Source organism: Trachemys scripta, chromosome 10 (genome assembly GCF_013100865.1).
Source record: "Trachemys scripta elegans isolate TJP31775 chromosome 10, CAS_Tse_1.0, whole genome shotgun sequence".
Taxonomy (NCBI): domain Eukaryota; kingdom Metazoa; phylum Chordata; order Testudines; family Emydidae; genus Trachemys; species Trachemys scripta.
The window spans coordinates 15,656,550-15,669,745 of NC_048307.1; the positions used below are offsets into that span (position 1 = coordinate 15,656,550).

Sequence of the window (13,196 nt, forward strand, 5' to 3'; positions counted from 1 at the left end):
CTCTCAAGGAGGAAAGACTTCGTCACTGCTACATTGTGGTGAGTAGCAGGCACCCCAACCCATTGCCTCCACCACAGATACTGGGCACTCTCTCCCACACAGAGCACCCCGCACGCCTGCCCACTCACTGCCCCCCGTGAGTACCAGGCATCCCCATCCCACTATGCTACCCAGGGTTTGGGATTTTACAATGAAGCCCCTAATATCAAGCATAAGTCACCAACACTAAACTAAAAAGAAAAGTTTTATTTCTGTAATGGATTAGAGATAATAATAGTTTTGTAAACTCTTTCATCTCTCTTTGTTGCTTTTTTTTTCTTCTGTCTTCCCATCCCTCAATATTAATACCAATAATTATTTGGAAAACTGAAGTTAATTTTTTGCACTGATTTTCCACCCATTTTTAAATTTTTGTAATAAACACAGATACATTCCTGATACATTTTAAACAAAATTACAACTGGAAATGAAGAGCCTTATTTATTAACTAGGAAAGAAGAGCATCAAGGTAGGGGAAAGGCTAGTAGCTTGCCTGGTGTCATAACAAGCAAGCCCTCTTCAAGTTCGGGTCTCTAATTTAGCCTTCCAGTAGTGGTCACTTCTTTCTTGACTACAGATCTCCACTAGGTATGACCAGCTAATTAATCAAGACAAAGGACCAACTCCTAACTTAGGGTCTGTCTACACACAGTTTTTGTATGATTTAACTGTTTCGAAACAGTTTAGCACTCTGAGCTTGATTCTTAGGAGGCTGTTATATTCTCAGGTCCTGCTTTGTGCTTTTTATTTTTTTAAGGAACAGTGAAAAGCTGGTAATAAAATAAAATAAAATAAAATAAAATAGGCATTTAAAAAGTGAAAACACAACCTGCTCAGAGCTATTTAGCCAGTTGACTCAAACAATGGAGGATATTGTTTTATGACTAATCTTAGATTATTTCCCCAATAAGCAATGGATATTACTGCAGCAGTAGTGATTATTACAGCAATGATGGCTTTAGAAATGCACATTTCAATAACAGTAAATTAAATTATGTATTTATGTTTCTTTTGCAGACATAATAGCTACCTGCTTAGCTTTCTCCTTCAAGACAATAAGCTGGGATCTGTTGAAACTCATCACGGTCCCAAGGAATTCCACGTTTTTGGTAAAAGTATCTGTATCCAGGCACTGCAGTTCCTGAACTGACCAAAAGGCATTTGCTTCTGCTAATTTAATAATCTCATCTGAAGAGGGAGCTGTGATTCCTGTGCAGTCTGGGAAGAAATCAAAACACAGACTGAAGAGATGACTTCTGTTGTAATCTCCTTGAAGAAAACTAACAAAAATGCAAAGCAGCAAAGACTTATGCTCTCTCGTTATGATGTTGATGTATTATGTATTGACTGAAGCCAGGGCAATCTTGACATTAACTTAAGCATAAAATATTTTTGCAATGAAATAAAAATGCATTTTAAAAAAGTACAAATGCAATTAATGTTCTTGTTACAAAACAAGTGTTTACCTAAGTTTAGGTAAACATTTGCTCCGACCCTGGAAGGCAGCACAAGCTGGAAAGGAAAGGAGGAGCAAACACTCTTTTTAAAACAGGTACCATATAAAGGTATCTTAATAAAATGGAATTTGCATGCAGCAGCTGGAAAGAGCATCTAACTGTCCTAAGCACTGCTCAAAAAAATGGCACCCTATACTATTAAGAGTCAAATCCTGAGATAAAGTCTTCAATTGATTTCAGCAGTCTTGCTTGAGTCAGAACTCAATTGAGTTCTTTAGTTTGGCCTCAGTTTAAGTTTCCACATGGCTGTATTGTATTTTTGTTCACACACGAATTGCAGTTGAATAAACCTGCCTATCTTTGTTCAAACAAGACTTGGTGGAGTCCAGCTCATTACCTATTACATACAGTAGCAGGCCTGAGTGGGCCCTCAGTTTGAAAGGCACTGTCAGAGATGTATGCCTGTAAGCCTTGCCTGACATTTAAACAAGGCAAGTAGATTGGTTTCCAGAACTTAAATGTGAGAGAAATGCAATACTTATGTCAAGCATGTTGTTGAAGTGCCGAGAATTAGGAAAACACAGAAAGGGATGCTTATTTACATTAGAAATGTTTGGTCTGCCAAATTGTATTGGTCAAATATCTGATACAAGGGCGGATTCTGCTTCTTTTTTATTGTGCATTTTGACAAACTCTATAGGCTTAATATCTCTGATACTGATGCAAGGGAGAGCCTAGCATCCTAACATGGTCTCTTATTAGCCACTCTCCTGCCCCTAATTTAGGAAACGATTGTACAATCATTATCTAAACCAAACAATCTCAGAATATCTTCAGATTTGGCCATCCCCAGTAAAAAGCAGAACTCCACAGATGCTGCCTCTGAGCTGAGCTTCCTGAGCTAAACAAATTAAAGCAAGGATGTACAAAATAGCTTTGTACTTTGAAAGGAAGCAGAGGCAAGATTTATTTGAATCAAATACAACTGTGGCAGTGGGTAGAACCCTGAGAAGGATGAATCTGTGGGCAAACGGAAAAGCTGTTTGGCTTCTGCTGTACCAGGAGACATCACTGCTTTCCCTTTGTCCACAGTAGAAACTGGCCTCTTGTAAAGCTAGATTGTTTCACTTTCCTCCACTGCAAAAGGTCAGCTTTTCTTATGTAAATGTTGCCCATGCAGAGACAATACAGTTCCATGCCCTTGTCATGAAAACCTAATGTTTTTGGTCCCTGGAAAAAAACCTTGAGTTCATTTCTTGTAACACACCAGCTCCGCTGGCAAGTTTGCAGATGTGAGTATTCATTACAATCCTGGCAGCATTTCCTGTGTCTGATGCTGCTTCATTCTTGTTGTTGCTATAATCAGATTTCACACTGATCAAGCATGAATGGGGCAGAGATGTGAAAATGCTTAGATCTGAACATACACAATAGCATTTCATGACGCTGAGCTAGGAGACCTAGCCAGCTCTGCCACTGCTTCACTGAGAGACCTGGGGTGAATCACTTAATCTCTTTGCCTCGGATCTCCTCTCTGTAAAAAGTGGTCATAGGACACTCACTTTTATTTTAAATAATATTACTGAAGTTTGAGGAGCAACATTAGATCAGTGAAATCCTGAAGGTGTTTCCATAATAATCCTGTTTTTCAGGGATTTAGAAGTCAGTCACTGTAACAGGGTGGCTTCCCCCCTTAATGGCTGGAGGCCTGGGGCCAACCAACCCTACTTACAAAGTAGTCACTCCTGAGCTCTCTAAAGAGCAGTAGGAATCTGCAAGAGGAGGGATGCTCAGGGAGAAACAAGCAGAATCAGTTGCTGTTGGGAGCAAGAAGGCTCCAGCAAGGAACCCCTGAGTTTTCAGGGAACGGGCTCTAGGCAGGGAAGGCTTGCAAGGCACCCAGCAGGAAGACTGGAGCAGAAGCTTGATGGGGATTTGAGAACTTTTATTTTGAAATGTTAGGTTAATAAATCCAGCCATAGGAAGGAGTGTGCTGAATTTAATAGGAGTTTGTGTGTGTTTAAGAATCCTCTTGAAGGGGGAAACTGGGGCAAGGTGCCTGCAGAACAACTTCAGACCACAAGGGGACACTAGGGAGGCAGCTGACCTGGTGACAGTCATAAAACTTCACTTCTGGCTGAAACTTGCTATATGAGCTCTCTATAAACTGTGTATGATTATGTTGCAGAACTTCATTAAAATTAATTCAGGCTTGCTTTCTTGTGGGTGTCTGATGACAGCACAAACTCTCCACTTCAAGCCTCCCCCCAGCCAAATTATTCATACTTGTTGAAGAATGAAAGGCCTCTGCAGCACTGGAGCACCAAGATGGCCTTTGGTGGGGAGAGTGGCAGCACTGGGGGGCTCTGCATTGGCTGCTCATTGCCCGTGAATGCAGAGGGAGCCAGTGAGGTGAGCCAGAGTGGCTTCTGGATCCATGTATCAGAGGGGTAGCCATGTTAGTCTGAATCTGTAAAAAGCAACAGAGGGTCCTGTGGCACCTTTGAGACTAACAGAAGTACTGGTGGGTAAGAACCTCACTTCTTCAGATGCATCTGCTAGTTTAGGTAATTCAAAAACACTATAGAGCTCCATGAAAGGTTGGGGCCTATACTATATTAAACAAAGAACACAGGGTGAAGCTTTCAAAGATGCAAAAGACAGGTAGGCACCCAACTCACAGTTAAAACACTGGGTGCCTAATCCACATTTATGCCTTTGAACATCTACCCAATAGCAGGAGCAGGTATGTCTTGCAGTCCATTAGACTACATAGTTTAAATATTCTCCCTGGGTCATTGCAAGGGTGATCTTTTAAATTGTCAGAGGCTACAATGTAGCTATATACTCACATATAATCAAAGTATGTGTAATAAATACATGGGATAGACTTCATTTGGCACAAGAGTTTCTGATAAGCAAACAATTGTGTTTTTCCTAACATTTATTTTAATCTGTAGCAACCCATATAGTCAGTTTAGACAGACCACAGTACACTGTTGTCACATTTAGAACAGCTGAGTCAACATATACTAACGTCTGATAAAGGATTAACTGGGCAGCATCTTTTGGCTCAACATTTTGGCTCTCTGCTGTCTTTCTATTCATGAAACTTTCACTTATACTACAAGCAAAGCAAAATAATTCTAAGATGCAAAATCTGTAGGCAACCAGACATGTTTCAGCACTTGTTTAGCAGTGTATTTTTAATGGAGTAAAGCATTTCATTACTTGATCATTAAAAAAGATAAGCATGTTAATGGTGAAAGTCTTTGCTCTAATGTTTCTAAAAGACTGAACCTCTTTAAAATACTTGGCATTGTGCTTTTTCTACTGCTTCTCAAAAGGCATTTGACAACAAAGAGACCATTCAGGTTGCAGCAACATAATCAAAAATGTCACCACTGTCAATCCAACACATTGACGTTGGACAGGTGAAATACTCACCAGTTGTGGGGTCAGATGCTCTAATGCTAGTACTGGAGTTGCGAATAGATTCAAATATAGCGGACAGAAACTCTTCAGGTAGAGATGCTGGCCGAGCCATCTTTGCTATTTGTAAAATTGTATTTGGGAACTTAAAGAGGAGAGATAAAAGCAATAAGACATTTTCAGAACTCCCTCCCATTTGAAACAAAGCAGTTAGGATGTGACAAGGGGCAAGAGCACTGCCTAGGCTCCAAGTGAACAAACAGTTAACCACAACTCAGCACCCCTCCCCCCCCCTTTTTTTTTGTTACAGGAGTTCAGGGGAAAGGACTGTAAATTGGCTCCTTGAAGACAGAGGGACCATGATTTGGGGGAGGCTCCTTTTACATAAGCCCATGACTGGCATGAACCACAGGCTGGAGGGAGTTTTCAATAACACTTCTTGCTGATTTCAAACTTGTTTTGATTTCTGGTTAAACTTTATCCCTTGAGAAAACCCCCTTCCTGACTGCACCCTTGTCTGGTTTCTCCAGAATAAATCAATCAGATTACACAGATATATAAAGATCACAAGATTATAAAAATGAGGGACGGAAAAGAAACCACTTAGTTCACCACCTGTGAGAGCAGGATATAGTCCCACATTAGATATTACTGATACTACACTGGCTCTTAGCCCAAGGCCCAAAGGTATAAATCGTCATCTGCCTATATAACTCACACAGTGGGTGAGGTAATATCTTTTATAGGACAAATTTCTCTCACCAACAGGAGTTGGTCCAAGAAAAGATATTACCTCACCCACTGTCTCGCTCTTCTATCCTGGTACCAACAAGGCTACAACTACACTACATACATAGTTCATAGTATGCTCCCACTGTTAATAATGGGTTAGGAAGTGTTGAAATCCAAGTAACGTAACTCTTCACATTTTGATAGCATGATGGGGAGCAGGGAACATTGCACTGTATGAAGCTTTGAAAGCATGACAGGTTGTGTACAGATCCATAAATATACAATCTCTTCCTATATAACAATGTGCACTTATCTATGTACAAGTACAGATAACTCTTTAGATTATGGGCTAAATCCCAGGAGTTTTGACTGAGTAAGGAATGCAGGACTGGGCAAAAATATTTACAAGGTTCCTTGCAAGTAGAATTAAACAAGGGCCGGTGCAACCCATTAGGCGACCTAGGCGGTCGCCTAGGGCACTACAATTTGGGGCGCGGCGACAGTGGTGGTATTTCAGCGGCGGGCCCTTCCGCCGCCTCTGTGGGAGGCAGCATTTCGGGGCGGGACCTTCCGCCGCCTAGGGCGGCAGAAAAGCTGGCGGCGCTCCTGAATTAAACACCCACTAAGTACTGGAATGCATGTATTTTAAATTGAATTACAACATTTACTATAGTAAAGCTTTAAAATGATCTTCTAGAATCTTAAAAATTAAAATTAGAAGATACCTTTTCAGCAAGGACCGTTAATTCATCTTTTGACAAAAGAGCTACGAATGGTCCAATATCCTGTGTTGTTTGAGCCGTCCAGTTCTCTGGGATGCTGAGAATTTTTTTTGGAAAATTATACACAAAATACCAAATGCCTGCAATACCACCCTGACTCATAATAGTACTAAATCTGCATGCGTGTCTTATAGTGTGTACAGTCGCAAAGATAGATGCCTCTTTACCGAAGTGACATTTTGGGTTTTAACATCAGATCACATTTTCCTGGAATTCCTTGATTTATGGTGAATCTACAAAGCTGTCTCCAGGGCCACCCGGGGAGGGGTGGGGCAAGTAGGGCAATTTGCTCCAGGCCCCACAGGGACCTCCACGAGAATATAGTATTCTATAGTATTGCAACTTTTTTTTATGGAAGGGGTCCCTGAAATTGCTTTGCCCCAGGCTCCCTGAATCCTCTGGGCGGCCCTGGCTGTCTCTCCCTCCTTAGTCAGAGAGTGCTTTCCACCCTCTTTGTACATCTCTCTCAGTATTTATTGCATGCCTATTACCATAATATCTGACAAAGGATGCATCTCCCTCCTTTTAAAACCTCTGTTATTTTTCATTATAACAGTCTATCATATTACACAGCACCAAAAGTGAGTTAGGAACTTTATAAACAAAAATAGACACAGTTCCTTTCCCACAGAGCTTACACTAAGGACCCAATCCTCCAAATAGTTAACTACCTGAGTAACTTTACTCACATGCTTAAATATTGGCAGGATTAGCCCCTAAAAGTACACAGGCCTGATTTTAAGAGGTGACGAGCACCTGCCACTTCCTTTGACTTCAGTGGGTGCTCAGCTCCTCTGAACATCAGGCCCATATACATTACAAACGGCAGTGTCTTGCTTACTCTGGAAAGATAAAGATTATTAATACACAGGCCCTGGAAACTAACCAGAGATTGTGGCAATCTCTTTCTGATAATGCTGTCTTTATAAAAGAGGAAAGGAAAGCGACAAAAGCAGGCAATAATGGTAGAGTTAGCTATGCATCATTTTAGCTTCATATTTTTCTGTTGTATTTCTTTCTCCTCTGTTGTACTAAGAGTGCATGGAAGGGAGCACTAGGACCTATAGGCCTTGGACAAGTCTTGCCCAATGAAAGCCTCTGTTGTTTTTATAATTCTATAAATGAATTCTAGGAATATGTACATCCTGCATCTCTAGAAATGATGTTCTGAACTATTCATTAGAACATTAGTACTTTTTGTAGTTAAGGTTCAATTCTACGAGATGCTGAGTGCCCTCAACTCACTACAGCAGTGCTCAGTACCTTGCATGATTGTGTCCTTAGATACTAAACTGACTGATGTTAATCCACACAACCAGCTAGTTGGCAAGGAAAATAGCTGCACTGCTAATGTTCAGCCTAAAATTTTTTGTAAACGACAGTAGTTTGATTAACAGACCCATTACAAATATTTTGGACGTTCATAGAAGGTATTTTATTTGGGAGTCTAGGATTTGACCTGTTATCAGGATGCTTGACTATATAAGAATGTTACCCAATGAAATATACTAAGACATGTTAGTGCAATGAGGCACGGTACATTAGCCTGAATGTGTGCCAAGATTGAAAAGTGCACAGGCATTATATTTTAAAAGCTGAAAAAACCCAATGTTCAGTAAAACTGACATTCAACTTACATTTGAAAAATAAAATCATTTTTAATACTTTCTTTAATATATTCAGTTCCAAGCACTTCATTACCAGAAAAATACTGACATTTTGGAGGAAACTCAAAGAAGAGCAACAAAAAATAATCAGCAGTCTCAAGTGACTGAATAGAAGGGGAAAAGATTGCATGCAAAGCTTAGTTAAGTGATGACTAAGGAGCAGTGATTTTGTCTTCAGGCTCTGCCTTCAAACATGAGATTCTTCCAAAGGGAACAAGAGACCACAAGAGAGAAATTGTGTATTCCTATAATGTGGGGATTTGGGATAGTTTTCTTTGCATAACTGATATATGAGTTAGGTTCAAATTAGTCTTCTAGTATGACAACTATGAATTAACATTAGTGGGGCTCACACTTTGTTGCTTCTTTAAACTGCACTAATTGCACACACTTGGGGCTCCCCTTGCATCTCACTACTCCCCCTCCCCCACAAGCTTCCTGTGTGCTACCCTCCCGGTCCCCTCTGTTCCCTTCTATTTGGCATCAGGGACTTGCTGCAGCCTCCCAACCCCTCTCTCATACCAGGAGCTCTGCATGCCCCCCCCCATTCTCTCCTCTCCCTATTCCAAGGTTTCCTTCTCCCCCAATGCCAGAGGCTGACTCTGTGCACCCCATTCTCTCCTTCCACCCATACTAGTGTCTTCCATTCTCCCCCCGCCAGGGAATCTGTATGTCCCCCAGTCTCCATGCTCCCACCCCATGTCAGGGGCTCTGTGTGAAACCCCATTCCACCCATGCCAGGAGCCCTGTGTTCCCCTCCCATTCCTGGGACTCCGTGTGCCCCCTCCTTCTCCCACCCTTCTTATTTCTCTTCTTTATGCCCAGAAGGTAAGTCATTCAGTGCCAACATGTTCAACTCTATTGGGAGGATAAGCAGAGATGAGCAGGGATATTGTTATGCTAGAAGACATTAACTGGTGCCATCAACCAATTCAGATCTTTACAATTCCAGAGGTGCTTGAAGCTGGGACTCTGATGAACAGAGGGCAGGGCCTCTCTGCACCTTCCATTTTCCCCCTTCCAATTTTCCACTTCCCCCCAAAATCAATAGGGTTCTGCCCATTGGTTCCTAGAACATTCTCTGAAATGTTGGAACTGATGCATGATTCAAAAGTTATCATATTATAGGCAAACAGAGAAATGTCATCAGTTGAGTGTAGGGCCTTGCAAATTCAGACAAGTACATAGGGTTAGTATTTTTCAAATGCAGGTTGTTTTGGACAAAGCAAATGGTGAGTTTTTATATGGATTAACCCCAGCAAAAGAAAAGCTGCATGTCTAATATCTTACCCATATAACTCAGTAAGTTTGTATTTAATTTCAGTCTTTTGTTCATGGCTGAGCTGTCGGCAGAATCTGAATTGGTGAAGGGCTATTGCCATGGCCCGCAGGGATATTCCATCGCGTATAATTGCTGGAGGTAAATGGCAGATTAGGTTTCCAAGTATGTCCACGTCATATTCATCACTGATGGAACTGTTCTGAAACAAAGAGGCCAAAGTTGATGTGTTTACCTCACTGGTAAAGTTAATACCAGGTATTGTACTGCGCAGCCTGGGAGTTTCAGTAACTGTTTGCTCTCAAAACAATGGCAGATGTACAGGTGGGTTAATCCAGTGACTCTCAACCTTTCCAGACTATTGTATGCCTTTCAGGAGTCTGACTTGTCTTGTGTACCCCCATGTTTCACCTCACTTAAAAACTACTTGCTTACAAAATCAAACATAAAAACACAAAAAAGTGTCACAGCACACTATTACTGAAAATTTGCTTACTCTCTAATTTTTACCATATAATTATAAAATAAATCAACTGGAATATAAATATTCTACCTACATTTCAGTATATAGTATATAGAGCAGTATAAACAAGTCATTGTCTGTATGAAATTTTAATTTGTACTGACTTTGCTAGTGCTTTTTATGTAGCTTGTTGTAAAAGTAGGCAAATATCTAGATCAGTGGTCTACAACCTTTTTATGCAGAAGGTCACTTTTTGAATTTAAGTGCAACCCAGGATCTACCCCACCCCTTCCCCAAAGCCCTGCCCCGCTCACTCCATCCCCCCCTGTCTCTGTTGCTCACTCTCCCCCACTCTCTCTCACTTTCACCGGGCTAGGGCAGGGGGTGAGGGTTTGGGGCTGGGGCCAAGGGGTTCGGAGTGTGGGAGGGGGCTCCGGGCTGAGCCTGGGGCTGTGGGTTGGGGTGCAGGAAGGAGTGTGGAGTGCAAGCTCTGTCCAATAAATATTGAACCAAGCAAAACAACAAGCATAGTTCTCAATTAGAGCAAAATCCTGCCCCCTCCTCCATATCCACTGAATACCAACGATGCAGCAAAACTGGTGCAGCTCTGCCATATGGAGACCAGGGAGCAAGGTTTCCTGGAGTCTGTGCTGGAATGGGTGGGCACAAACCCTGAGTGCCACATAGGGTGACCAGACAGCAAGTGTGAAAAATCAGGACGGGGGTGGGGAGTAATAGGAACCTATATAAGAGAGAGACCCAGAAATCGGGACTGTCTCTATAAAATCGGGACATCTGGTCACCCTAGTGCCACAGAGCCTTCCTCTGCAGGGTCTCTCCCTGCATGTCATTGCACTGAGGTTTATGGTGCACAGCCGTATGTGACGGGATGAGCATCTGCTGCTACATGGATCAACCAGCCGATTTCCCTCATACAGCAAGGATGCAATAGCAGCAGGACTGTTACAGCCTCAAGGTTTACAGCAGCAGTCACAGAACAGTGCTGATGCAACTTTGCAGCCTGGGAGAAAAGACCGTCCATTTCCCTCTCCTGGGGAATAGCCTGTGCCTGGTACAGCTGCTCAGGATCGGCAAAGGTTGGAGAAACAGGATATGTTTTTTGGTGTAAAAACTTCCCAAGTCTGTGCTGTCCTCACCAACTCAATGCATGGGGCAATGGCTTCTCATGCGAACACTTTGACCACGCAGGGGACTGAATATAGCTTTTAAGAAAGGTTTACGTCTTGGACGGAGAACAATAAAATCATTGGGAAGAAGAGAACATAAGTATTTGTACAGTTTAGAAGAGAACACAGCTGGATAGATACTGATATGCTTATAAGAAATACAGTACTAGCTACAACAGAGAGGAACAAGCAGGAAATAGAGGCTTTCTTTTGCTCTAAATCAGAGTAAAGGAATTGTATTTGTTGAGCTAAACAGCTTTAACCCATAAAGCAGCATTAGCAATAATCCCCCTGAGCTGTACTGAAAACAACTCTGCAAAACCAGGGAGTTGCATGAATTTTTGGCCCTTTGCAGCCATTTGACCTTTGTTCTGAACAAACAGGCAGGCTGCTAAGCCCGTATCTACAGTCTGCTATGGTGCTTACATGGTCCAGAACATCAGACATATTCTGCACTAGCGTGGTCCTAAGACTAGAGTGGACTAATGCTTGGCTCCACTGGAATTTCTACAAGGCAATTTCGCTTACTCCTTAAATATAAATGCCTCTTTTTTTCAGATCGTGTAGACATGGACCCAATTTTGCAGTCCTTACTCATGTGTGAGTCAGAAAGATCCTGACTACACTACAAAGCTAAGCATGTGTAAACGTGGTTATGGAACAGTTGTGGCCCAGCACTGTTATAACATATATCCTGTTTCTACCCATGTGGATGAAAAAAATAACATGTTACGTTATTATTACTACTAAAAAGTATTTGTATTATGGTAGGGTCTAGGAAGCCCTAGTCATGGCCCAGGACCCCATTGTGCTAGGCACTGTACAAACACAGAACAAAAAGACAGTCTCTGCCCCAAACAGCTTGCAATCTAAGTATAAGACAAGAGAAAACAGGTGGATACAAACCAATGGGAGAGCACAAGGAAACAATGAGACCTTGTTATAGATAACAATGTTTAAACCATGGTAGAAAGCCTAGGATAAGATATGGTTCTCAAACATGGTTATAAAACTATTTTTTATCCACTTAGCATCTAATGCTGAGAATGTCCAAGAAGTCTCCCACCATACGATTAACACCAATGCAGCTCCCTAAGTGCTAGCAATGTGGGGAGCACTAGTCTAGACCAGCTGCTAGTGTCTATACCACTGTACTGGCTAACCCTGAGGTCTAGAGGACCATCCCTAAGCCATGTCTACTCTAGCTCTACCACCACTGCTACCACAGGTAAAGCTGCACCACTGGGAGATTTCCTGAAAGATGCCAGTACAGACAAGGCCACAGACAGGAACAAGCCATATTCTAATATGGTTTGGCCGTACCATGTGTCCCAGCCATGTCTCAATATGGTTATTTCTGTAGAGTCCACGGATTATAAGGTCAAGCACAATATGAAATTGCGAGTACTGTGTTACAATGAAAACACAAATCTGACAAAGCCACAATGCAGAACTTCCTAAGCAATGTTAAAGTAGCACTTATTTTACCTTGTGAGGCAGAAACCATCCCAACTGAGGGTAATTGCAAAAGTGGCTTTTGTTTTGTTGCACTTTTTCCCCACCCAAAAGAAAAGTATCATGCTTACCAGACACTCCTGTACCTTCTGTAGGACTGTATTCTTTTTGTGCAAGTTTACAATGATAAGATCCAGTTCAGTCTTCCCCAGACTTATCAGGAAAGGGACACACGAAGTGCCTGAAATGGATTCCAGATACTGAGCACTGGAGAAGGAGTTAAAAAAAACAACCACCACTTCTTAGTTTGTAAATCGGGACTTCATCTCTACCTAGTACTGCATGTGAAGACCACAGTGACAGGGCCACATTCAGGCCTAGTCTTCACTTACCGGCTGGTCCGGCAGCACGCCATCGATGTTCTGGGATCGATCCCGGAAGTGCTCACAGTCGGCGCCGGTACTCCAGCTCGCCGAGAGGAGTACGCGGCGTCGACGGGGGGAGACTTCCGGCCACGTCTGGACCGTGGTAAGTTCGGACTAAGGTACTTCGAATTCAGCTACGTTATTAACGTAGCTGAATTTGCGTACCTTAGTCCGAAGTCCGGACTAAGTGGGGACCAGGCCTCAGAGATGGGTACGCTGGCATAACTTACATACTGAGGAGCTAGAAAAAGGTGTAAGTTAAAGTAGTCTCCACTTAC

General features: G+C 42.2%; 1 protein-coding gene across 1 annotated transcript in view; it reads right to left on the reverse strand.

Moving 5' to 3' along the window:
* Positions 1-13,196, reverse strand: part of OTOA (otoancorin) — a 49,108-nt gene that overhangs the window by 11,860 nt on the left and 24,052 nt on the right. The window contains exons 19-23 of the mRNA XM_034784929.1: positions 12,625-12,760; positions 9,400-9,590; positions 6,386-6,479; positions 4,944-5,073; positions 1,070-1,257 (exon numbers count right to left, since the gene is read on the reverse strand). Coding sequence (XP_034640820.1) covers positions 1,070-1,257; positions 4,944-5,073; positions 6,386-6,479; positions 9,400-9,590; positions 12,625-12,760 — 739 coding nt within the window. The remainder of the gene's footprint in view (positions 1-1,069; positions 1,258-4,943; positions 5,074-6,385; positions 6,480-9,399; positions 9,591-12,624; positions 12,761-13,196) is intronic.